This window comes from Talpa occidentalis, unplaced genomic scaffold (genome assembly GCF_014898055.3).
Source record: "Talpa occidentalis isolate TD23 unplaced genomic scaffold, MPIMG_talOcc4v2.1 talOcc4.6, whole genome shotgun sequence".
In the NCBI taxonomy this organism is placed as follows: domain Eukaryota; kingdom Metazoa; phylum Chordata; class Mammalia; order Eulipotyphla; family Talpidae; genus Talpa; species Talpa occidentalis.
Genome location: NW_023604972.1, coordinates 124,087,656 through 124,112,170, shown reverse-complemented (window position 1 = coordinate 124,112,170; position 24,515 = coordinate 124,087,656). Strand labels below are relative to the sequence as shown.

At 44.5% G+C, this 24,515-nt stretch overlaps 1 protein-coding gene and 1 long non-coding RNA gene across 8 annotated transcripts in view; one reads left to right on the top strand and one right to left on the bottom strand.

The window, feature by feature from the left end:
- The window catches only part of PDZD2 (PDZ domain containing 2), a 319,093-nt gene that overhangs the window by 252,184 nt on the left and 42,394 nt on the right, over positions 1-24,515 (top strand). For all 5 annotated transcript variants that reach the window (XM_054688246.1, XM_054688247.1, XM_054688245.1 and 2 more), the window contains 2 exons: positions 17,727-17,838; positions 23,806-23,951. In XM_054688246.1, coding sequence (XP_054544221.1) covers positions 17,727-17,838; positions 23,806-23,951 — 258 coding nt within the window. The remainder of the gene's footprint in view (positions 1-17,726; positions 17,839-23,805; positions 23,952-24,515) is intronic.
- Positions 1,589-24,515, bottom strand: LOC129144757 (uncharacterized). 3 transcript variants are annotated; one of them, XR_008549296.1, is made up of 5 exons: positions 24,395-24,515; positions 19,780-19,924; positions 15,085-15,202; positions 2,026-2,415; positions 1,589-1,942 (listed from the first exon to the last, which is right to left on the bottom strand). It is a non-coding gene; the product is annotated as an uncharacterized LOC129144757 (long non-coding RNA). The 3 variants fall into 3 exon arrangements; XR_008549297.1 differs by having other exon boundaries at positions 1,589-1,926; XR_008549298.1 differs by lacking the exon at positions 15,085-15,202.

The window sequence follows — 24,515 nt, the reverse complement described above, 5'->3', positions numbered from 1 at the left end:
AGTGAAAACACGAGCCACAAAGACAGCAGGGAACAGAATGTAGAACGGCAGTTCTGGGCAATGTGGGTTCTGAAAAAAGGATAGTGACATGCGAGACAACAAGGACCTGGGGACTGGCTGGCCCAGACCTTGCATCAGTTAGGCTAGAAACGCATGGAGAGAGGGAAGGCTGCTGAGGCCCAGTGATGGCAGACTCGTCCCCATAGATGAGGAAGTTCAAGGTGGCTGTGAGGGAAAAGCAAAAGCGCTCAGGCGCTAAATCCAGTGTTTACGGCCCTTCTCAGCACGCCAGGTGAGTGTGTGGGGCAGACACTAAAGTGTGCATTGCCAGCTCCACTCCCTGTATCTAAAATGCCCTCAGATCTCAGGGTCCCCAGCTGCAGACCCCCGTTTGGCAGGTCTCAGTGGAGTGGCGACCAGGACTCTATTTTCAGAAGCTTCCCCAGTGATTCTCATGCTCATCCAGGTTTTGAAAAGCAACCTGTGGGCAGCGGCTGCTGACGGAAGCAGCCGGTCCAGGCACAGCCCTGTGCTGGCCATGGGGCAGTTTCCGTGAGGTGGCACCAAAAGGCAGACTCCCCAGCATCTCCTGGTTGGGGGCCTAAGATTTATCTGAGATTGGCTTTGAGATAAGAGGAGGCTTGACCCCCAACAGCCTACCACCTCCCTCCTGTCTAGTTTGGGGCTGGAGTTGAGGCCCAAGGTCTTGGCGGTGCACATGGAAAACTTAGAAGAGCGGATCTCCCCTCCCCAGCTCCTTATTGCATGTGGTCCTGGTTGCCTTTGCAGACACAGGTTTCCGGCATAGACATAGACAGATGCGGTAGAGGCTAAAGCTGTATTATTCCTGCACAACCTGCCACAGGCAGCAAGACACACTGATCCACGACCCAAAGAGCCAGCATTTTTCTCCCCACTGTCTCTGTGAACTGCCCTCTTACCCCTGGAGGCCTGGACTTCCCCTTGGAGGGCTCCATTCACTAGATGACCCTTAAGCAGCACTCAGCTGGCGGAGGTGAAGCTGCTCTGTGTATAGAACTGGCAGCGTCAGACAAGACAGGCAAGGCTGCAATTACTGCCTGTCTAAGAAAATAAGATTTAAATTTGGGGATGGTTGGGGTTTGCTTTGGTTTCATACTTAAGGAGATGAAGTGATGATTTAAATGGGTGCGGGTGGGGGGAAATGAGATAAGAATGATGATTTGACCTGGATGAATTGCCCAGAAAACTGCTGAAGTTTAAATGAGGCACTTTTTCGAGGGCCTGTTCCAACTCGCTATCTGGCTGCCTGCAGCATTTTGATCCGCACAGTTTGCATTTCTCAGGGAAGTCAACAGCTCTCGTGTGATTTGCATAGATAAGCAAAGAATGTTTTCTACAGACTTGCTGCAGGGTGGTCTCCAAAGTGGGGTGAGCACACGGGAGGGGGCCCAAGGAAGGTCCCTTAAAGTATGGGCGGAATGTACTAGGACCTGTATGGATTTGACCTCATTTTAGATGTTTCCTGTTCTACAGCACACCATACTTTAGTGCAGCTTAGGGTTGTAATTTTTGAAGCGGAGTTGGGAGGACGCGATGGTCTCTGAATCTTCCACAGCTGATGTCACGGGCTGCCGCATCACAAAATACAGTTCAAGAAACCCCTTTATACCGAGGCAGCTTTATTACCACCTTCTAGATTTGAAGAAAAGCCTTCATGTTTCAGTGCAAATAGTATGGGCTAGTAGAGCGTGTAATAGTTACTCCAAATTAATTTCTTTTTACGAAATAACACCGTAGAAGCCATGAGGTGACCTCATTCCTTGGGACAGTTGCTTCCCGCCTGCTTATCCCATCACTGTCTTCCAAGAAGCCTTTCCGCCCTGCCCAGTCTTCCTCTTCTGTCACACTTACTCATTTCCTCTTGCATATCCTTGGGGCCTGCACCTTGATGGCAAGAAGACTATATTAAGGCTTAAAGGAAAATGGTAGATCGGAAAAAAAAACAAAACTTTCTTCTGCCTCAGACAAAATGATGGCACTTACCAGGGCGAAAAAGCCAAGGGTGTGACTCATCTGACCACGTATCTTAGGAGAACTTATCTGTGAGCTTCAGGAAGGCTCCATCCTGAGAGGTGTGTGTCTTGAGGCTGTAAACAGGTTGGTGCTGATATACGCAAGCCGGGTCCTTACTGTCCAGACAAACAGGACCCCGCTTGCTCTCAATTCCAGTCTTGCAAATGGGTTTCTTAGGTAAAAGACGAAATCATCTTTGTGTGCCTAGGTGAGTTAGACATAGAGGTGCTGAGTGCTGGAAACACACCCCCTCACGCACTCACTCTCCCCGTCCCTTGAAGACTTCATGGGCAGTGGAAGATTTGGAGCATTTTGCTATTTTTCTCTTTTTAACCACATCTTAAGCAACACAGTACGAGCCTGGAAATAAAAACAAAGCAAAATCTAAGATCAGAGCAGGGCAGGGCCTCCCTCATGGCTCAAGGGTTAAGTCTCAGCACTATCACCAGTAAGGCCTGAGTTCAATGCCCTGCCAGGGAGCTGACCCCCATGCTCAGCAGACCTGTCCTGTCCCGCCCACTGCTCCCCTCAGCAGTGTATTTCAGTCAGTCTGCCTGTTCTGCTCCCCGCTCTGTCTCTGGTGAATCCTCTCACCCCCCACACTTCTGACCTATACCCTGGTTCTTCTACAAATAATAAAAAAAAAAAAAAAAAAGATCAGAACAACCCAACCTCTGCCCCCAACCCATGGAATACAGGGCAGAAATTTCTCAAAGAACTTGAGTCGTTTAAAATGAATAGAATTCTTTCCCCTCCTCCCTCTATTGTTACCTTGTTTGCTTGCCCTGCTTTTTATTTGCTGCTTGCGAGCATGTTTTTGCTCACCTGGCTTTTTACCCAAGTACAGATTTAGCTCAGACATTTGCAGAAAAGGAAGTCCATGCCTCCCCCTTCTGATCTTGCCTTACTCCTTCACTAGAGAGCGCCTGCCTTCCCCTCCTGACTAGCAAGATTCTGATGCCCTTCATCCCTCAAATAACTTCTCTGATTGCTCCAGCCTCCTGTCATCTCTGCTTTCTCTGATGGCCAGTTTCATCTGCCTATTTCTCACACTTTAGCCTTAAAATCAGGACAATACCTTCTGACTTCTGAACAGGTAGATGTTTGCAAGAATCCATTGGTAAAGCTCTTGTTTGGACATTCACACTTATTTTCTCTAGAAACGAATATATAGGCACACCTCTGATATACTCTGGGTTTGGTTCTAGAGTACCCCCATCAAGTGACTCACCATCAAGTGAGTCACACACAATATGTTTGTTTTGGGTTTCCCAGCACATATAACAGCCATATTTACAACATAACTGTCATCAATTTATTGTTCAATAGCATTATGTACAGCTTTAATAATATCTTCACTTAAACATATTTTATTGCCAAAAAATTGCTAATATCATGTGAGCCTTCAGGGAATTGTGGGGTGAGGGGGTCTCCTGAAAAACACAACTTATATGAGGTGCACTAAAATGCAATAAAATGAGGTGCACCCATATTTACTTAATAGTTGTGGGATTATCTTTTAAGCTAGTGGAGGCAGATAGGTGCCCATCAAATACCCCTTTCAACACCCAAAGTGGACATCTGTAATTCCCCCTGTTTCCACTGATAGCAGATACAGCCTCACGAGTTGAGAACAAGGCCCTGCCCAAAGCTCAGTCCTACCAGGAACAACTCTGGACTGCAGCCAGCCTGGCACTGCCATCCATAGGAGCACTGTGCTGGGTGCTCTGGGGGATACAGAGAGAATAGTCTTCCTCTTGCAGCATTTATTATATTCCATACTGAATTATAGTTGTCTTTCCTTTTCCTGTTCCCCCCTTCTGTACATTAAATCCTTACGAGCCATATGCTATACTGACCTAGAGAGGGGACATCTCGTTCCTTCCAGGGATGGGGGCAATGATATTCCATAGGTTTCCACAGGAACACCCACAGAAATGGGCGACATTATAGAGCAGAAAAGTACATGCACCATGGTCCTCAGATAGGAAATTTTCGGGCCTATTCAAAGACCAACAGGGTCTGTAGAGCAAGTGTTTAACCTGGACTTTCGGTCCCAAGCTAAGGAATGTGGGCTTGTTTTTTGAGTCCTGTTACTCATTGGTGGTTCAAGTTGACTGACAGGGGCCAGAGTTTCTGTTTTAAGGTTTCTCAAACAGTGAGGCAGAGGAAGAGCTGGATGGGAAAAAGACAGAAGCTGTGAGGTGATGGCTGGGGGCCTCTGCTTAGCCTCCCTGAGAGGCAGCAGAGCCGGGGCGGAGGAAGTGGCCATGGTGTTCTAGAAGGCGGGCAGCATTGGGGCTGACCAGCGTAGGAGGGGAGCAGGGCCAGCCTGTCAGCTGCAGTCTGTGGTCTTCTAGGAGCAAGGGTTCCTTGGTGGTCAAGGAGAAGGATGAAACAAGTTTCACTCCTCCCACCTGTGTTTTTATAAGGCAGGGCCAATCCTAAGCAATATTTTCAATGGGGTTTTGTTTACCTTTGAAACCTGTCGCTCCTGTTACCCCACCTCCTTGTCTGTTGGTTCCTTTCTTCATAGATTCCAGAACCATGATTCCTCAAACTCTTCACACTCCCCCACTGAGGTACCCGCAGTCTCCCCTTCTCCCTAAGAAGTTCCAGGCTTCCAAGAAGCTCTTCTTTCTTCTCTGTAGTCATTTTCTCCTCCCCCCGCCCACCATCACTACCAACAATAATAACAGCAACCAACCAACCAACCAATTCTTCCCAGCAGCATATTTATGGACAAAGTAATCTGACTGGCGAATTTAAATGGTGGCCAATAATCCTATGACACTTAGCAAATTGGGGCATTATTTCAAATGAGTTTCTTGTTGCTGTCATTTAAAAATGAAATTTAAAGATCAAAGGCCTTAAGGACAGGGATATTTGCAGAGGAAATACCATGGTAGACCAGCAAGCCTGACCTCAGTAGCTGCTTCCTTAAGATGTTCCTTCTTGTCAGCACTGTCCCTTCAACTTACTAAGTTATGTTTCCTGAGACTCTTACATTTGTTCACAGTGACTTGGAGTAGGAAAGGAAGTGGGGACACCAGTAGTGCTCAGGTATGACCTCTTCTTATAAGGAGAGGTTGGCGGTTGTAGAGGCTGGATCGTAAACCTATCAAGCTCTGCTGACCAAATTGTTTCTTTGCCACTGCTGGTTCTGTGTTCATGTGAGAGGCAGCCACAGGCAGTGGGCGAGCTCACAGGCAGGACTGTGTTCCAGCAAACTTGACACAAGCAGGTGTGGAGCCAGGTGTGGCCCCAGGCAGCCAACTCCTCTGTAAAGCCTAGGGCAGCTCCTTCCACACCTGCCTTATGGGCCCCACAGAGCACATCTGGGCTTTCCTGTCAGGCTTGTCAGGGAGCATGTGCCCTTGGAAATGTCTGCGGGCAGGTCAGCGTGAATTCAACAGCCCTCCTAAAAAATGCAGAATTCAGGGCCCAGCCCATGTTGCTCTGAAAGGCAGCAGAAAGCTTCATGGTGCTGCCTGGAACTAACAAGCAGACCCACATTTAATCACAGTGTCTCCGGCATGACTGCTTCTCTGCATCAAAAGCCTACCTGGAGGGCATGTCCACTTAGAGCAATTCCTGTCTGTGACAAGACACAGGACCACACAGACCTTCCTCACCATTTGTATAGGAAAAAAGGCCCTGAAAAACTCTGGCGCGTTTGCCTTTATTGTTGATTGGACTTGACCATTATGTGTGTATTGGGGCCCCTCAGACAACTCATCCTGCCTTTCCTGCCAATCCTCCTCTTTCTTCCTGAGGTCTCTTACACATGCCTTTCTGTTTTGACAGCCCTGTCACCTCTCTTTTGGTATGGCTTAAGTTTCTCTGTCTCTCTCTCTCTCTCTCTCTCTCTCTCTCTCTCTCTCTCTCTCTCACACACACACACACACACACACACACACACAATGTTCCTCCAGAGTTTGGGCTTGAGTATATCATAGTCCTCCTCCCAGAGATAGGTCTGTGTGAGCAGGGAGCCAGCTCCTGCTGAGAAATGGCCCAAGGCTCCGCCTTTAGCAGCCCGCAGACCACAGAAGGCCTCCACCCCAGCTTCTCCCCTCCTCTATCACAGGAACATGGGACAAGGGAGAGACTTGCGCTTCATGGAGAATGTCACACTTGGCCTCCTCTCAGTTGGAAAGTCACACCAAGGAGGGACATGTGGAGATACCCCTTGTTGCTGTCTGCATCTCCTGTTATTTTTGAAGAACTGAGAGTCACTTGAGGACACTGTGTTCTCCTTGGGAACGTGACACGTACCCGGGACCCCAGGAGCAGATGTTGGCCACAAGTCATTACGTTTCTATACCCTTAAAGATGTCCTTTGCCCAAACTTTCCAAGAGACCTGGAGATCTACTTAATTCTTCCACATAAAAAATTAGCCAAGTAATCATCACCAAAGGATATCAAGCCTGTTCAAATTGTTTGGGGATGGTAAATGCGGGGAAACCAGAAGGGGACTCCAGTAGGGCCAGCAGCCCCGGCGCCTCCCCCTGAATGCATTTGACAGCTCTAGGCTGTGTGCTCTCGTGCCTGGCCCTGAGCCTGCTGCGGTCAGCAGGTTTGACTTTCCAGTGTCACTGTTCTCTTCAGTTCTGAGTTAACCTCTTTGTCGGGAAGCAGTGCCTCTAGCAGAGCCGTCCATTTGTGTTTTAATTTCTGCAGTCAGCTCACAGGCTTCTTGCGACTTCGGGCTGATTTATGGTCATTCTGATTCCCTTTTTCTGAATGGTTATTTATTCCCAGCTCTGGCCTCTCTGATAGCCATCTGGTCCTCCTTTGGTCACTCAAACATCTGCCCCAGGGATTTGGAAAACAAGCTTCCTTTGGCAGCCTAAAAATAATCTCAGTGTGCCGGAGGCCTGAAAGGGAAATCGCCCTGCTCCACTGTCCAGTAGATACCGCCCGGGGGATCAGCCAACAAAGCTTCCCAGGGACTTGGAGCTTGGGTGTCTTCTGTCACATCTGCAGATTATTTTTTTTTCCAAGTGCTGGGAACTGTAAAAACGTGGCATGAACAGGGTGCAGCCCGCCCTCCCGCAGCGTTCCTTGGGAACAGATATGCTTGTGCAAGGGAAATGGTTAGAGATAAAAGCCACGCTTTGCTCAGTTTGTTTGTGAGGCTCCAAGAGTTCGCTGAGGAAGACATGATGCTCAGCACTTCGGTGTTCTATCAGCTGCAGTGTTCGGGATTCATAAATGATTTGGACAGCAGTTAGAGGACTTTTCTAACTACTAGACTTTTAGCATGTACCCGAAGGGCCAGTCTTGTGGGTAATAATAGTTTGTTTCCACCCCCAGAAGACTAAAACTTGCCAGAAGCTAAAACTCAACCCCTATGCAGTTTCTCGTCAGGAATCACTGCTAGTGAGAAGGCCCAGTGCTGCCTTTCAAAGGCTCAGCAAATGAGATAAAATGTCAAAACAATAATGATATTCAGATGATGATTGTGCCAACAAATTCAAATCTCCTTGCAAGTTGTAATTCAAGGACATGAAAATCTTAATTACCATCTAAACTTAAATTTCCTTGACCTATTGAGTTAAATAACAAAGGCTCAATGGCTCCTTCGATTCTCCTAGTTCTTACTTTGTTCCATCTTTGCAAGTGAGATCCGTGGTGCTGCTCGTCCTCTGCAGCCTGGACTGTTTTCCACTGGAACAAAGACTCTTTCAGCTCCAGGAAAGTTGGATTTGATCAACAGCAAGTCTCTTGTCTGCTTCACTTTTTAGTGAAATGTAAATGGACTTACAATGGTATGAACACATTAGTGCCCTCCCCCCGAGTCTTGACATTTACAAAAATGCACCAATCCCCAACTCTTATGCAGTTGAACCAGAAGAAAATTTTGTCCCCAGCACCGTATTTTGCCAAAGACCATGCCAAGAATTGTAAAAAGTTTGAGATTTTATAGTTTCACAGATGCTGCCAGGAGGGATGAGATTTCTGGGTCAAAAACATGAATCGTGGCACAGTGACTAACTATTGGCTTTCTCCCATCCCAGTGTAGGGCTCTATCCCAGTTTAGAGCTTTATGTTTGCATAAGTTCCCCTTCAGCCCCTGCTCCCCATGGGAATAGTGCAGAGGAGCTCAGCTAGTGGCACACACAGTGGATCTGCATCATCACCGAGGAACCCCCAGCACTGGCCATCTACACCATTTATGATGGACTAGAAGCAAAGCCACTGCCCTTTGCTCCAGTGGGATCCATTATCTTTATTATCTTGGACTATAAACAAACCTGCCCCTTCCTCCTGCGACACTCTCTAACTTTCATGACTGTTCATTCTACAAACTTCTTTGAAGAGAGAGATATTCCAGAGTAAAAACAGCCTAGGCCTCCATTCAGAAGCCACATAGAAATGGGAGACAGCCATGGAGAATTGTCTTTTGACAGGCTGTAGCAGAGACCAGATAATCTCAAGTAAAGTTGACAGTGAAAATATTCTTGGTTGCTCTTAAAGATGCCCGCCAACCTAGAGCCATGGTTTGGAGTCCATGAGCCCATGAGCTCAAGCCAAGCTGGCGGAAACCTTCTCCCATGCTGACCAGCTTGGTCATCCTTCAAGCCCTTTTCATTTGTATCCGAAAGTCTCTGGATTTGCATTTACTCTTTGAGAAGACAGTCTAGGGCTCCAGGTGTGCTGTATCGGGTGTGGATCCTGCGTCCGACAGTTTCCTTATTCCCAGGAGCAGACGTTCTCCGCCTGGGTCATGTTTTCATCTCTACGGCCTCTCAGCCTAGACCTCTCGGCCTCTCAGCCTAGACGCGCAGGCTGCGTCTTCTCTCCCCATCCATTGAGGTGGAAAAACACCCTCTCTGCAGATTCCTGACCCAGACCTGCTGTTGATGATTCTGAAGCTCGTGCCCTTAATGAGCTGGGAAGGGCTCTCCCCTCTGGCCCTGCTCCTTGAGAGTCATCTTTGCTCTGGTTTCTCAGTGTCGCGAGGCCGACTGCATTGCTTTCTGTTACGCGACTTGGGGCAGCAATTAGATAGGCTGGCCTCCTCTTGGGAAGAAAACTCACTCAAGTTTCTGTTTACCCTTTCCAAGTGGACTCCTTTCTCCTTTCACAGGCTGGCTGGCTGAATCGCTGTGCCTTTTTCACTTGCCTGGTCCTTTGCTTTCTGCTGCAGAGTTCTTTTCCTGCAATCCTCTTCTCTGTCGTGAGGGGCCCAGCGCTGTGTAAGGGGTGGACTCACTGAGCCCTCTGTGTGCCGACGGCGCCATTGCTCAAAGGCATCTCCACCACCACCACCTCTGAGTTGGCTCATTCCACCCAGGAGACATTCTCCCATGAGTCCGACATTAAGTTCCGCTTGGGCCCCTTGGGTATGTCTGGTGTTTGCTTCCTTTACAGTCCTCATTTCATACAGTTCTCAAGGGATTTCCATCAGGCAACAAAAAAACCTGTCCATTTAAAATGTACCCAGAAAAATTTTTTTTTAAGTTCTTCCTGGTCTTCCTCATCCTGCTCACCTTTCAACCTGATCCCTCTTGGGATAGCCAACCCCAGTCCTCTTCCTCAAACTCTTTGCATTGGTTAAATCACATCCCTCCTTGTTTGCCAGGTCTGGCATCCCCTGGGAAGTCCTTGGGTTCTGTTCACGCTTGGTCTTCCCTTGCTTCCTCAGTTAAGTTTCTGGAGGTCCCAGTCACCCCCATCTAGACATACCACAGTGTCCCCTCACTCTTGAGATCCTACCTTGAGGAGTTTGGACCGACCAGCATTTCTCTTTTCCTTCGACATCATTCTACCCTGGACTGCACCATCTTCCTCCTCTCCCTTCCATTCAGCTGTCATCTAAAATCCCATCCTGTGGTTTAAAGAGATCTCGTTCTTCTGCTAACAAACCATCTTGCTCGCTTTGTTTTTTCTCTTCTACTACTCCTATTCTGACCAGAGCACCAGCACATGTCCTCAAATCCTTCTTGGTGTCGTGTGCAAACCTGAGCCCTAAAAACCAAGGGCTCCAACATGTGCCTTTAAATCTGCCTTCCTCGCGGTTAGATTTCCCATAATTTCTCATCTGCAATCCAAGGAGATGGTGCATTCTCTTGGGGTACCTGTTTTTGCTTGGTCACGAATTAAATCCACAATCTTCTGTAGGTGTGAAGCTGGAATGTGTGTCTCTACAGTCTGGAGACATAGTCGTGGTCTATATAATTATCCAATTTAGAGGTGCCCTGAGTCCTGATGGACAGCGAGCTGGTGCTTCTTTCTTCATTTCAACTAAACCTTCACTACACCCCCATGATGCACATCACTAGTGCTCTCGAATGCATTCTTATTTAATCCTCATAATAACCCTATAATTACAAGGTAATTTTAACCCTATAAAAGAAATATGGTTACTCCTGTTTTACATAATCACAGAAGTGCCCGACATCAACACTATTAATATGTTATGGACACAGTTTGTGCCTCTGCCTGTGGTGTCTGCAAATTGTATTCTCTCCTGTGCTTGCAGCTCATGCAGAGTGGACAGATGTTTCCACACTTGCTGGTTTTAAATACCTGTGTTTAGAATAAACAGCAGCACGAAGATAACCACTCCCTCATCTTTTGGCTAAAGGGCTGCTTGGGGCAGCCGGGAGCCTCCACACTCCCTCTCTGCAGTAAGCTGGAGGAAGGGTAGAGAGGACTGGAGAAATGACAGTTCAGTCCCATATTGGAGGCTGGTTCTGTTTGGGCCACGGTCCAGCTGCGAAGGCACAGGCCTGCCCCACTCCCATAGCCGGAGCCTCTGTGTGCTTATTCCCTCTCTGGGTGATTCTGGTGCACTTCAAAGTTAGTCTCAGTCATGGCCAAGCCCTGGGAAGGTCCCTCCGAATCAGGTCCACTCGAAACACCTGCATCCATCTCGTTCCATTGTATCGGTGTTTCTTCTAACTACTTCAGCTTTACCGCCGTTCCCACTTCCAGATAACCCTCTTGGACAACCCCCAAGCCTTTGGGGGTGTCCTGTGCACAAACTGGGTTGCTCTCAGGCCTTCTCCGGTGCCAGTTAAGGATTCAGCTTCTCAAGTCAGCTCCATTACCACACATTCATCTACTTACTTGTCTTAGGATTTTGTTGCTGTGTCTTCTCTCTGCCCTTGTAGAAGCACATCGTTTATTTTCAAAACCTCTTCCTGTCATTTTAGTGCAATCTCAAGAGGGAAATCTGCCATCTTTAGTCAGAATCCTCTATCATTTGATGCTTTCTAAATCAGCATTTCTAAATTCAAACCCCATTTTTCAGACGAGGATATCAGATCTCAAAGAGGTTGATTAACATGCTTGAATTGCTTGTAAGAGGTGCAACCAGAATGCATAGTCAAACCACTGGATTCTAAACACTCTGCCTCACTATAAAACCAGAAACTGAAGATTCTTCTTGAGGGAGAGATCATCTCACTGGTACAGGTGTCAGAACTGCAGAGACTTTAGCTTGGAGATTGCTAAGTTATACAGGCTTCCCCCATTCACTGAAAGTAGACTCTTCCTGCTGATTATAATTCAGTGAGTTATTTTGGGGTTTTCCATATGAATAATTGGTAATAGAATCCCAAAATCCCCAAAATAACCTACCAAATAGAAACATTCTTTCCGATAGCAGGGGAAACCTATATTACATTCTATTTAATATATAATGACCTGGTTGCATAACATGATTTCGAAATGCTGATGAATAATACAGTAAGTCCTCACTTAGCATTGTTGACTGCAACTTTAAGTGAAGCATATAATTGATGGAGAAAATTTAGGAAGAAAGTTTCACAAGGCCAGAAACCAGAAGTAGGAACAAGGAGAATTGTCAGTCATTACAAAGAGGACCACCAGTCCTTCGTATTAGTCCAAGCAGACCCTGGAAGTGATAGGTTCCACAACAGATGAAATCCACGAAGGAATTCATCCCCTGCAGAGAACAGTCTATAAGAACAACTGGCAAAGGGTCATTTCTTTTTAGTAGTAGTAGTAGTAGTAGTAGTAGTAGTAGTAGTAGTAGTATTTTATATATTTTTTACATCATTTTTCATTTTTTGCACAATGTGTGCATTTTCATCTTGGTTCTAGTCCCCATACAATTCCCACCCCCCTTGTTCTGAGCCTACTTCCTCACCCCCCCCCACCCCGTAGTGTGTCTCTGGTTTATAGTTGCTTGTTGATTTTGATTTTTACTTTATTGTAATTAGCCTTTTTCCTGGTCTAAAGGGTCATTTCTTGCCTTTAACAACTGCCTGGGAGTTGTTCGGGAGATGCAAACATCTTCCTTTTCTCTTTCCCTTTTTTTTTTTAATAAACATGCTGCGTGCTGCTGAGTGAGGGACTCTGCTAAAATCACTTATCACAAGGAGCCAGGAACCCCACTCACCGCACCCCAGCATCATGATACCAATTGCCCCACAGGCCAGTTGATATAAACAACAAATTCCTGTGGCCTACTTTTGGTCACAGAAAACTTGTGAGTAAAAATGCTGAATTTCTAATGTTCAACAGTAATTGGTATTCATTCCTTCCTTTTTTAACCTATTTACTCCAGCTCGGGTTAGCGTAACCAGAGCCTGTGCCAGCAGCTCAGGGTGTAAGGCCAGAACAACCTTACAGGTCTGTCCTTCCTTCTTTTGCAGAGTGCACACACACACACTCATCTCAGCTTGGGACAATTTAAACTCACCAGTGAACCTGACATGCACACCTTTGGGGGGTGTGAGGAAAGCCATCAGACATGGGGAGAATGCAAACTCCACAGACCTGCTTCCCCACCCCCAGTGGAATTTTTCCCCCCATCAACATTATAATGAAACAATGTCGAACAAACTGCATTATTTGAGGACATTATTTGCTGTAGGCGCTATCAAATCTTCCTCTGAACCAAAGGCCTTCCATGAGAACTTCTTGCACATTTCATTTTAGAACAACCAAATGACATCATTTCCAGGACTATTTGATTTGTTCTATAGATCTGGGGGGGGAGGGAAATACAGCAAAGGGACTTTCTCAGAGTATGGCATTTGGACATTTTTAGACAATAGCTGTAAGACTGCAGAGAGATTCATTGTAATCAAAATTGCACTTTGTATGTTGCTGCTTCCTGAAATAACCTGGAACTCACGTATTGTAGCTAAGCAACCTACTTCCTGTTCATTGACTTACAAGCCACCTACCATGGTAGATCAGTTTTCTGTTACAAGAGGAAATGGTTCCACTTAAATGCAGAGGTCTGTGCTGACACTTTCAGGGGCTTCTTAAACAGGACTTCAGCCCTGCCTGGAGCTCGGCAGTGTACAGTGTGCCCACTTGGAAATCTCTCTCGATCCAGGCTCAGTGATTTCAGCTGCAGACTTTCAACGTGATGGAACATACTCCATCTTTACGTAAGATTTCGTGGGTGTCAGAAACCTTAGGTGTTAAATAGCTTCTAAAAACCATATCTCATCTTATTCTTCTGTGCAGTTGAGGAGTGAAAAAGAGATAATATTGTTCTTCAAGGCTGTGCATTTCTCCCTTCTATGTTACCTTTTAACTACCTTTAGATTCTGAAAATAAAAAATTTCACACCCCTTGCACTTGGGCTGGCCACTTCCTTCTCAGCCCCTCCTGTGGGCGTTTGTGTTACCTCCATCATCTCTTCGATGGTATGAAAACCTGGAGGGTGCTGGAGAAAGAGGAGAACTGGAGAGAACACCCTAAGTCCAGAAGCCGTAGGCTGGGGCTGGTTTTTCCCTCCTGCTGTGAGCACCTCCTGGAGGTGTAGACCCTGGTCTCCGCCTAGTGGACCACCCACTTGAGGGCCACCACGGGGGCAATGACTTGCCAGCTGAGGACTACCTTTCTCTGTAGGCATGATGGCTGCGTCAGGTGGTGTAACCTGAAAGCATCAGGAACCTAACTCTGTCTCCAGTAATTGCTGTTTACAGTCTGGAGACAGATTCTTTCCAATAAGTGTTTAAGCCAAGTAGAGGCTCCGCCCTGAGGCCTCTCGCTGGAGGCTCCATTTGCATGTCTCCTCCTGTGCCCAGGGCCCTGGCGTGTCTCCAGGAGGGCACATTTGCACTGTTGTGTGGATTAATGTCACGATTTGGCATTGGGAAAAACATCCCTCCAGAGAATCGCTAAAATCAGCCTCAGGATTCCATTCTTGCCTTTACTTCATAATTTAGACCTGGAGACCTGCCAGCCTCTGACATCGTAATAGGAATTCACCAAATTCGTCTTTGTTTCATGTAGCAGGATGCATTTCTATTCCCACTGCCCCTTTCTCGGTTTGCCTGTATCTGCTCATTTCTCAGAACTCCCCCACCTTCTCATTCAGAAAGATACTTGAACTTAGAGAGCAGGACTTTTCCAAATCCTTGTATATTAATATAGAATTTATATATCATCAATTATGCCCTGAATGGGGAGGAAGTAAGAGGGTTAACCCAGGAGATGACTCTCATTCCTCACTTGCACATTTTCATATACTGAATTTGATGTGTGATGGATAACATTTATCACCTGTTGCAATTCAGCATTCCTTTTTAACAATTACCTGACTTTTTGATGACTGCTCAGTGTTAGAGGATATATGTTCTGTCTTTTTAAAGTATGTATGTGTTCCTTAGTGTGGATCTGTTTCTAATTTGAGGTGACACTGGTTTAAACGCTGTGTTTGATGCAGAGATACAGGGTCACACCTCTGCAGATGTATGTTACCACACCACACCCCCCATCAAGGCACTCCAGTCCATTGGGCCCCTCCCTGCTTTGCTCTCCATCCTCCGCCTCCCCCGGTCGTAGCATCAGTTGTACTGACAGACTGACAGGGTTTGTTTTGGTTCAGGTTTGCCTGACCCTTTGTCTTGTTTCTCTGTATTCCACATAGGAATAAAACCATCTGGTATTGCTTCTACTTTTGCCTCATTCCACATAGCATAACCCTCCAGTTCCATTCATGTTGTTGCAAATGGCAATAGTTCATCTTTCTCTATAGCTGCATAGTATTTCATTGTGTATATAGCAGAGCATCATAATCCACTCACCTGTCATTGGGCACTTAGGTTGTTTCCATAACTTGGCTCTTATAAGTGGTGCTGCACTGAACATAGGGATGCACATATCTCTTTGAATTAGGGTTTTTTGCTTTCTTCGGGTAGAAACCTAGGATTGGATTTGCAGGATCATATGGTAAGTCTATCATTAATGTGTGAGAAACCTCCATATTTTTATTTTTTTTTTTTTGAGAAACTTCCATACTGAACTAGTCTGCATTCCCACCAACAGTGTTTGAGGGCTCCCTTTTCCTTACCCACTTGTCCACACTTGTTTCTGGTCTTATTGATATAGGCAGTTCTCACAGGTGTGAAGTCGTTATCTCCTTGTGGTTTGGGTTTGCATTTTCCTGGTAAGTGATAGCATTCTTTTACGTGCCTATTGACCATCTGTGTGTCATCGTTAGAGAAGTGTCTATGTAGCTCTTTTGCCCATTTTAATTGAGTGTTTTTTTTTCTTAAGTTGTACAAGTTCTTTGTATATCTTAGATCTTAACCCCTTGTCAGATGTATAATGTCCAAGTATTTTCTCCATTCATTAGGGTGCCTTTTCATCTTAATGATTGTTTCTTTTACTAAGCAGATATTTTTCAGTTTGATATAATCCCATTTGTTTACTTTTGGTTTTGTTTGCCTTGCTGCTTGAGTCAAATCCCCAAAGACATCATTGAAGTCAATGTTGTGGAATACTTTGCCTGTTTTCTTCTATGTATTTTATGGTTTCTGATTTCACATCCACACCTTTAACCCATTTTGAGTTAATTTTTGTGTTTGATATAAAATAGTCTAGTTTCATTCTTCTGCATGTGACTGTCCAGTTTTACCAGTATCAGTTATTGAAGAGACTTTCCTTTCTCCAATGTATACTTTTGGCTCCTTTGTCACAAATTAACTGTCCATATAAGTGTGGGGTTAGTTCTTTGGTATCAGTTCTATTCCATTGGTCTGTGTGTCTATTTTTGTTCCAATAACCATACTTTTTGATTACTGTAGCTTTGTAGTATACTTTAAAGTCTGACAATATGGTGCTTCCATTCTACCTCTCTTTTGTAAGGATTGCTTTGGCTATTCAGGATCTTTTCTGGTTCCATATACATTTCAGTAATGCTTATTCTGTTTCTTTGAAGAATGTCATTGAATCTTTGACAGGGATTGCTTTATTGTGAATGTTTTAATATTTCATATTTTTCTCTTGAGAACTTTGAAAGGAAATTAAATTTCATTTCTTTAACATATCTTGTAAGTTTCATAAATCTAAATTTTACCCCCAAGTTTTCTATAAATTCTCTTCAAGTAAATGTCTCTTTTTCTAGTCTAATAAAGTGGGGTTTTGGTCTTTTTTTTTTTTGGCTTTTCTCAGATGGATGGCATCATCTTTTCTGCATCACCATTGAGGATCTGGTACCATAGATGACCTATAGATAGGTGGTCTGGCTTTATATGAGTGCCACCATGTATCCTGAGTGATGCTGGATTTTGGGAGGTATTTAATCACTTCTCAAGGGTGTTAGCACATGGAATACCTAGTTGTCTAGGGGTACAGTTATTTGGCTACTACAAAATTCAAGTTTTACTGTATTTTCTTTTAGTTTGGGGGTTATATTTTTATTCTTTCATATGTACACATGTTCTACTCACCCTCCACCAAACCACCTGTACAATACCCACTTTACCTCCCTCTATCACCTCCTCTTTCCTACCCTGTTCCCTCTGGTAACCATTAAATTCTTCACTAAATCCAAGATTTATTCATGCTATATTTTGCCAATGTAGGTCTTTTGGTTATTTATATTCCATATACAAGTGGAAACATCTGAATCTTCCACTTTCTGACTTCACTTAACATAATCACCTCAAAGTCTATCCATTTTGTCCCAAAAGCCACTAGTTGATCATTTTCATGGTTGCATAGCATTCCATTGAGTATATATTCCATGGTTTCTTTATCCATTCATCTTTGAAGGACACTTAGGTTGGCTCCATGACTTGGCAACTGTGAACAGTGCTGCTATGTACATAGGAATCCCAGCCAAAGCGGTTAGGCAAGAAAAAGACATAAAAGGGGTCCCAACTTAAAAAGAAGAAGTGGAACTGTCACTATTTGTAGATGGCATGTCAATATACTTAGAGAATCCAAAGACTCTATAAAAAAAGTAATAGAAATAATAAATAAATACAGCAAAGTGGCAGGATACAAAATCAATATACAAAAATTGGTTGCATTTCTGTATGCAAACAAGGTATTTTACCTTATTTTAATAAACTTAGAACAGAGTTTAAATTTCTGGTTTCAGTTTCTGTTGCAACTTGCATTTACAAAAAAGCTGTGACCCATAAGTCAGGAGATCTGGGCTCTTGTTTGTGGCTTTCTGACCGCCTGGGTGACCTTGACCAACAAGTTTCCTCAAGAACTCAATGATCCTTAGGCCCTTTCCAGTTTGAAATCTTCCTTATTTTTTGTTCTGTGCTGTGAGATGCATGCTGAGGAGAAGCTTGCCAGCACGGGGCCTTATGGATGCAGGTTATCTGAAGGACTGTGCATGAACCTTATTCCTCATCTGACACCTGCCCTGCTGATCGGGGAAGGACTTGCCTAAGTGCCTCCCATCAGCTCTGTGCTCTCTGCATTTCAGATGCCTGGGACAGATGAGCCCCAAGATTTGTGTGGCCCTGAAGACTCCAAGGGGAACTTGGAGAGTCCAAAACAGGGCAGCAGTAAAATGAAGCTCAAGAGTCGTCTGTCTGGTAAGTAGAAGTCTCTGCCTGATACAGCCTGCCTGGAAATAGCTTCCAGCCTAAGGAGTGGGAAGATGTGATTATTAAAAGGATAAGTTCTTTTTTCATTAAAACCTCAGAGTTGTTTCTCTTTTAGCTGGTGCATGCCCCGGGCATAGCAGATGCATCCAGTCTGGCTACCCCTATGAAAATCTTTATTGGAGTCATAATGAAGTGAATGTCAACATCTCTGTTTCTGCTTAAACTTAAATTCTGTGTGTATTTGGCTCATTTACTTTAATAGATCTTCAGGCAGCCCTTTCACAACCCCTGGTCTACCAGAACATGGGGCAAAGAGCAACTTATTTAATAGCAAATCTATAGTTCAACAAATCAGAGGGGGAAATGGGATGGAGTTGCTAGTTTTTGCAACAAATAGATTCACCCCTTCCCTAGGAACCTCCTTATAGTGGCTGACCTTGGTGCCGAGAGCACAGGCTGTGTGCAGGGACCTATTAGGACTGTCCTAGGCATGTCTGTTTTCATGGGTGCTTTCCTTTATACTAAAAAATTACATGTTGTGCCTGCTTTGGAATTAAGCTGCAATCTGGATTCAGTCATATGTATTCATTGCTTTAGGTTCTCCTTTTTTCTGATTTAAAGGAAATTAAAATTAAAACATTTTATTGGACCTCTGAAAGTAGATGTGCCCTGGGCACGGGGCCCAGAGCCCGGTGGGGAGTCGGCCTGGGCAGCCACCCTGGGAAACACCCAGAGTAGCAGGAGAGCAAGCACTTGGAAGGTTGGCAGGACTAAGTTTCCCTCCCTCAGCTCTTGAGTTACCTGTGGCCTTGGGCTGGTCGGCTAACCTCCCTGAACTTCCTCTCCCTCATCTGAAAAAAGAGATGACAATCCTGACTTTGACGGGCTGAACAGATTAAAAGCAAACTAACAAAAAAACACACATAAAGGGCCTCGGGACAAAATAGGGGTGTTAGCAGCCAAAATAAATTATCCGATTCTCTTCCTGCCACCCTAAGCAGTGGGGAGGGCTGCTGTGTCTTACACTGCCTGGCCGTTCAGTTATACTCAGGTAAGTGGGCAGATTTATTTTACTTTTTCTTAATTTATTGATATTGAAGTAGCACTGTTGCACGTCCTTGCCAGTGTTCTGGCAGTGTAGGCTCTCCCCCTTGGGTGGAGGACGGTCAACACTCCTGCCACCGAGGCCCGCACAGTCCTCCACCAACGTCCGCTGTGCTCCCTCGCTCCCACCTCCCACCTCTCCAATCCCCCTCATAAAACCCCAGCTCTATGGTCAGTTTGCAAAGGTTGGTTTTAAAGCTTGTCTTTAACCCTTTGCTTGGTTTTTCTATATTCCACCTATAAGTGACACCATCTGGTCTTTATCTTTTACTTTCTGGCTTATTCACTTAGCAGAATTCCCTCCAGCTCTATCCATGTTACTGCCAATGGTCCAGTTTATCTCTTTTGGTCACTGAGCAGCATTCCATTGGGTATATTCCACGTCATCTTAATCTGCTCATCTGGTTTTGGGCACTTAGATTGTTCCCATTTCTTGGCTATTGTAAATAGTGCTGCAATAAACATAGGAGTATAGGTTTCCTTTTGAATTAGTGTTTCTGTATTTTTTAGTAGCTGCCTAGGTGTGGAATTGCTGGGTCATATGGCAGATCCATTTTTAGCCTTTTGAGAAACCACACTGCTTTCCAAAGTGGACCGTTCACATTCAAGTGAGCAGGTGTAGGACCATATATTCGCCCTTGGATTTTTTTATGTTTTAAAGCAGAGTAGCAAAACGAACCACTTTGTACTTTATAACTCCAAATCATTAGGCAGTGTACCTCTGTGTATGTGCTAGGGCGTGGGTTTGGGACAGAACCACCCATTAGCCCAAAGAAGACCTCAGGGAAATAATGCAAGTCCTGTGTGTTGGGGGTGGAGACTCACCATGACTTTGGGGTCTTCAGGTTAGCCGTCTTGGCCGAGCTGGTCAATAATTCATAACAGATCCAGGGGAGGAGCGTGGAGCTCTGGGGAAATACAGGGACCTTTGAAGCCAGTATGGTCACATTCCTCATTTTATAGACGAGACCTGCAGTGTTAAATGAATCCCAAAGGTCACTCATTTGGTGCCAGGAAAGAGATCTGCCTCCCACACAGTGTTCTCACCCACCCCCTGGCTTCCTGAGGATTCTCAAAGGAATCCTGTTCCCCTGTCTGAGGCTTTATGATACAGATGTGAGAAGGAGGATGTAGCCGAAGGACCTTTTAGATCTGTGATTCTCTAACTGTTCATACTGTTAATTTAGAACAAGCAGCTCATTCAGTTGAGTAATAAGTCCAGGACTGGCTACTGTCTGCCACAAATGGATGCCACTCTCTTCCTTTGTCCTCCCCAGACACCTAGATACCCTAACAAGGAATTGTGGACTAGGGCAAGAATACATGTATGAAGTCAGCTCCAGCTATGTTCAATTCCTAGTTCTGCCTCTATTGGGCTGTGTAACCCGAGACAAGTGGCTGGACTTCTCTGGTCTCTGTTTCTTCATCTGCAAGGACTATACGGTGGAGTTGAGAGGTACACATGGCACTGCCCACAGGCTCTCGCCACATGCTAACTGCCAGTGTTACCACCAGTCAGATTCACCATGGTCACTTATTTACATTATCATCATCCTCTCCTCTTTTCCTCTTGCAGAAGACGCTTACATGGTTTCAGACAGGAAGATTCTCAGGAACTTTTAGGCCACAGGAAAGCATGCACGAGAGATACCAAATCTGGAAGTTTCTCCAGGTGGTAACACTCAGAGGAGGCATGCAAGGATGTGAGAGAAAGGAAGATCAAGACCTTGGAGGATTTGGTGGAGCAGAAGAGGCTCAAAACAATAGTCCAGGCTTAGGACAAATTGCACCAGCAATGTTTAGGGACAATTGGGAAAACATTTTTTAAAGAAGTTTTTTTGGCAACCGTTTCTCCTCCTCTGCTCTCTGAAAGATCCAGTAATCTAATGGTAACAGTGATTCAGTCCAGCAGAGGTCCTCGAGCAATTAGAGGAAAGGAGATTTTCGGGTTTGTAGGTGATGGTGCAGGCAAAGTTGAGTAAAACTTCGAGGGATATATATATATATATATATATATATATATATATATATACACACACACTCCTGGGTTTGGGGAAGCATGTGGGCAGAGGCCAAGTCCTCTCCTTTGAGACTCAGCAGACTGCAGTAATGAATTCATGTAGCTGGGTGGTGGGAGATAAGACTGGAGAAATAATTTGGAGACATGTTCAAGAGGCTTAAAGCACTGGGTCTGCATTCAGTCCTGTGAAATATGTTCAGTCTGAAGACATTTGAATATGAGAGATTTTCGTGTTGTCAGCTGCTAATTTGTCCGTCCTGTAAACCTGGGTGTTTGTTTCTTGTTAAAGTGCGTCACTCTGATGTTCACATATCTTTATGATCTGCAGACACTACTGTATGTGGTTTCTCTTCGATTGATGGCAAATGCCTCCCTGCCAGCTCACAAAGAATTTTCGTCTGATAAATCTTTTTCAGATGAGTAAGCATGCCAAGATAAATTAATCTGGTCATGAATTATTAAGTCATGAATTATTAAGGGAGTTCTGTAAAGAGGTTCCAGCCATTTGCACTAAGATTTTGCCGTCTGGCTCCAAAATGACTACAGGGATGTGATCTGTTATTTCGTGGAACATTCTTACTGATATTCTAAGCCATGTTTTCCTTATTTTGTATCTTTTTTTTTTTTTTTTTTTGCCAACAAGTTTCCCTTTTAATTTTGGCATTTTGATTCATCCATGTTAATGTCTTAGCTTTATGATCTTTAAGTGGAAAATTGTCTTTGATGGCAAAGGAATTCCAGGTACTTGAAAATCTATATCACAAAATTACCTTTTAGCTTTTGGAAAACTAAACCTTGCAGTGATGTCCATTATAACTGGATCAGCACTATTCTAACTTTCCATCATTAGTAGAAACTCAATAATATAGTATTTTTAAAAGAGTACAAAATCACCTTGTTTTAATCCATGAAAAACTGAGAAATTTTATGATGAATTAAAATATTATATCACATGAAGCTTTACACAGTATATGAGAACTTAATATTTTAAATATTTCAAAGAATTTCAAATTGTGTATAGCTACATACTTGTGTATATGTACATAAAACATAAACATTCTAATATGATTTGATATCAATTATACTAACAGAATTGATCTTTTTAGATTAATATTCCTTAAATTATCTTACTTTTAGCAAGCATGTAATATAAAAAAGGCATTGGTAAAGGTATCTTCAAAATTATTACTATAAAAGGGGAGCTCCTATACTTCTAAAACAAAACACTATATAAGCTAATGTTACCTCAATAAAAGATAATAAAAATTGTTACTATAAAGAGTTCTTAAATAAGATGCAAAAGTACTAACCATAAAAGGGAAAATAATATATTGAGCTACACTGAAACTATAAATTTTTATTCATCCAAAAATATCATTAAAAGAGTGAACAAGCAAATAATAGACATGGGGAAGATTCTCCGACAGACCCACAAAGGACTCGTATCCAAGATATAGTAATGCTAAAAAAATTAAAACTTCTATAGATAACAAAAAACAAAATAGTCCATGAGCGGAAGCCTTGAAAAGGCACTACAGAGTTTACAAAACTACCAATGAATATTTGAAAAGAAGCTCAATTTCATCCATCAGCAGTGAAATACGAATTAAAAACCACAATGAAATACCATTATGTATCGACCAGAGTGGCCAAAATTTTAAAAACTGATACTGCCCAGTGTAACAAGGATGTGGAAAAAGTTGAACTCTCACATCTGATGAGATGGTAGTGGTAAAAGTGACTACCTGTGGCACAGCATCTCCCTTCCTTGGTCTGCTCCCAACAAAAATGAAAGCACAGGAGATAATACACAAGAGGATTCAAGACAGTCAGCTCTAAATCAGAGTCTGCAAACCTCTGTCCACAGCTCTAGAGACATGTCCCATGAGCTAGAAATGCTTTTACATTTTTAGTGGGTTATGAAAAAAAATCTTAAGAATATGCCAGAGACCATCTGTGCCCCGCAGAACTAAAACGTTTACTATCTTGCCTTTACCCAAAAAAAGATTTCTAGATCTAAAACTAGAAACAAACCAAATGTCCGTCAGCAACAGAAAGGATAAATAAACCGTGGTGTGTTTACATAACAAAGAATATACACAAATGGATGAACAAACAATCAGCATGTATCGTGACCCAATTCCACAGACAAATGCTAAGACCAAGAAGCCAGATACACAAAAAAGCACATGGTATACACGCTCATTTATATAAAATCCAAAAATAGGTAAACATTTAAAGTCAGGGTGATGTTTACTTTTGGATGAGGGTTGGTCAGTGGTATTAAAAGGACACTGAGGTTCTGCTAATATTCTGTCTTTTCCCCGGGTGGTGTTTGCCTTGTGAAATTTCATGGACCTGTACACTGCCAGGTTGTGTCTATTTCTTGGAGTTGTTATGCTTTAACAAAACGTTTATTGACAAAGGCGTGACTATACATGAAAAATAGCCTCTACCCCAACGATGGAGCTACACTGACAACGTGGTATTCCTCTGTCAGTGGAAAATGCTTGACGGATCGCATCCTCGCTCCTATCTGTTGCCTCACCGGCCGCAGCTACAACGTGGTCGAACATACCCATTGGCCCTTATCCAGCCCCGTCCCTTCAAATACTGGCACCTTCATAGTCTGGTGTCTGCGGCCTCGACACACAACTAGCTCATGCAGAGCTTGACGGTGGAACGCAACGAGCTCGAGCCTTTGAGCGTCGGCAGAGCCACGTCTTCTGAAAACCATGGACATGGTGGAAAGGCGACCAGTTTATGCCCCTGTATGTGCTTGTGATATTTTTGTCCCATATCACACCATGTTTTACCCTTCTTTTTTCAAGGGGGTGTGCACCGCCTAGAGTCTGTCGAAGAATATAATGAGCTGATGGTGCGGAATGGGGACCCCCGGGCCAGGATGTTGGAGGTGTCCCGAGATGGCCGGAAGCACTCTCTTCCCCAGCTGCTGGACTCCTCCGGGGCCTCGCAGGTAGGCCCCTGCCGGGGAGCTCTTGACTTCTCCAGAGTCGCAGTTGCTTAGCTAGGGAGAGAGCAGTTTCCACCCCTGGGTGTCTAACCACCTTCTGTTCTTTCAAAGACCAACAAGAATTTCCATGTTCCGAGGAACCTACCATCTCTGTGGGCCAGGAGCATTTGGGACTAGAGCTGGGGTACAGAGAGTGAGGTCTGTCCAGAGAAGCAGGAGGAAGTCAGCCTAATATTTGAAAATAGTAGAGAAGGAAAAAAATCCCTTTTGGATCTCAGCGTCTGATCCCCTTCCTACTGTGAGTTTTGGAACCGAGAGCTGCTTTCAACTGCCAGGAGACAATGGCGCCCCACGGCCTGTGGTGAGCCATCATCACGTCATGTGTCAGCGTAACCTGTGGGAGAGCAGGGAATGTGTGTGTGCCTGCGCGGCTCCTGGTAGCCTACCTGTTCCAAGTAATGACTCACGGCGCCACGGTCAGAAGAGGCTGCAGGGAGGGGGAAAGTGGGTGCTTATGTGACAACTCCAGGGCCCTTCCCCATCAGAGCTCTGAGTTCCAGAACCCTG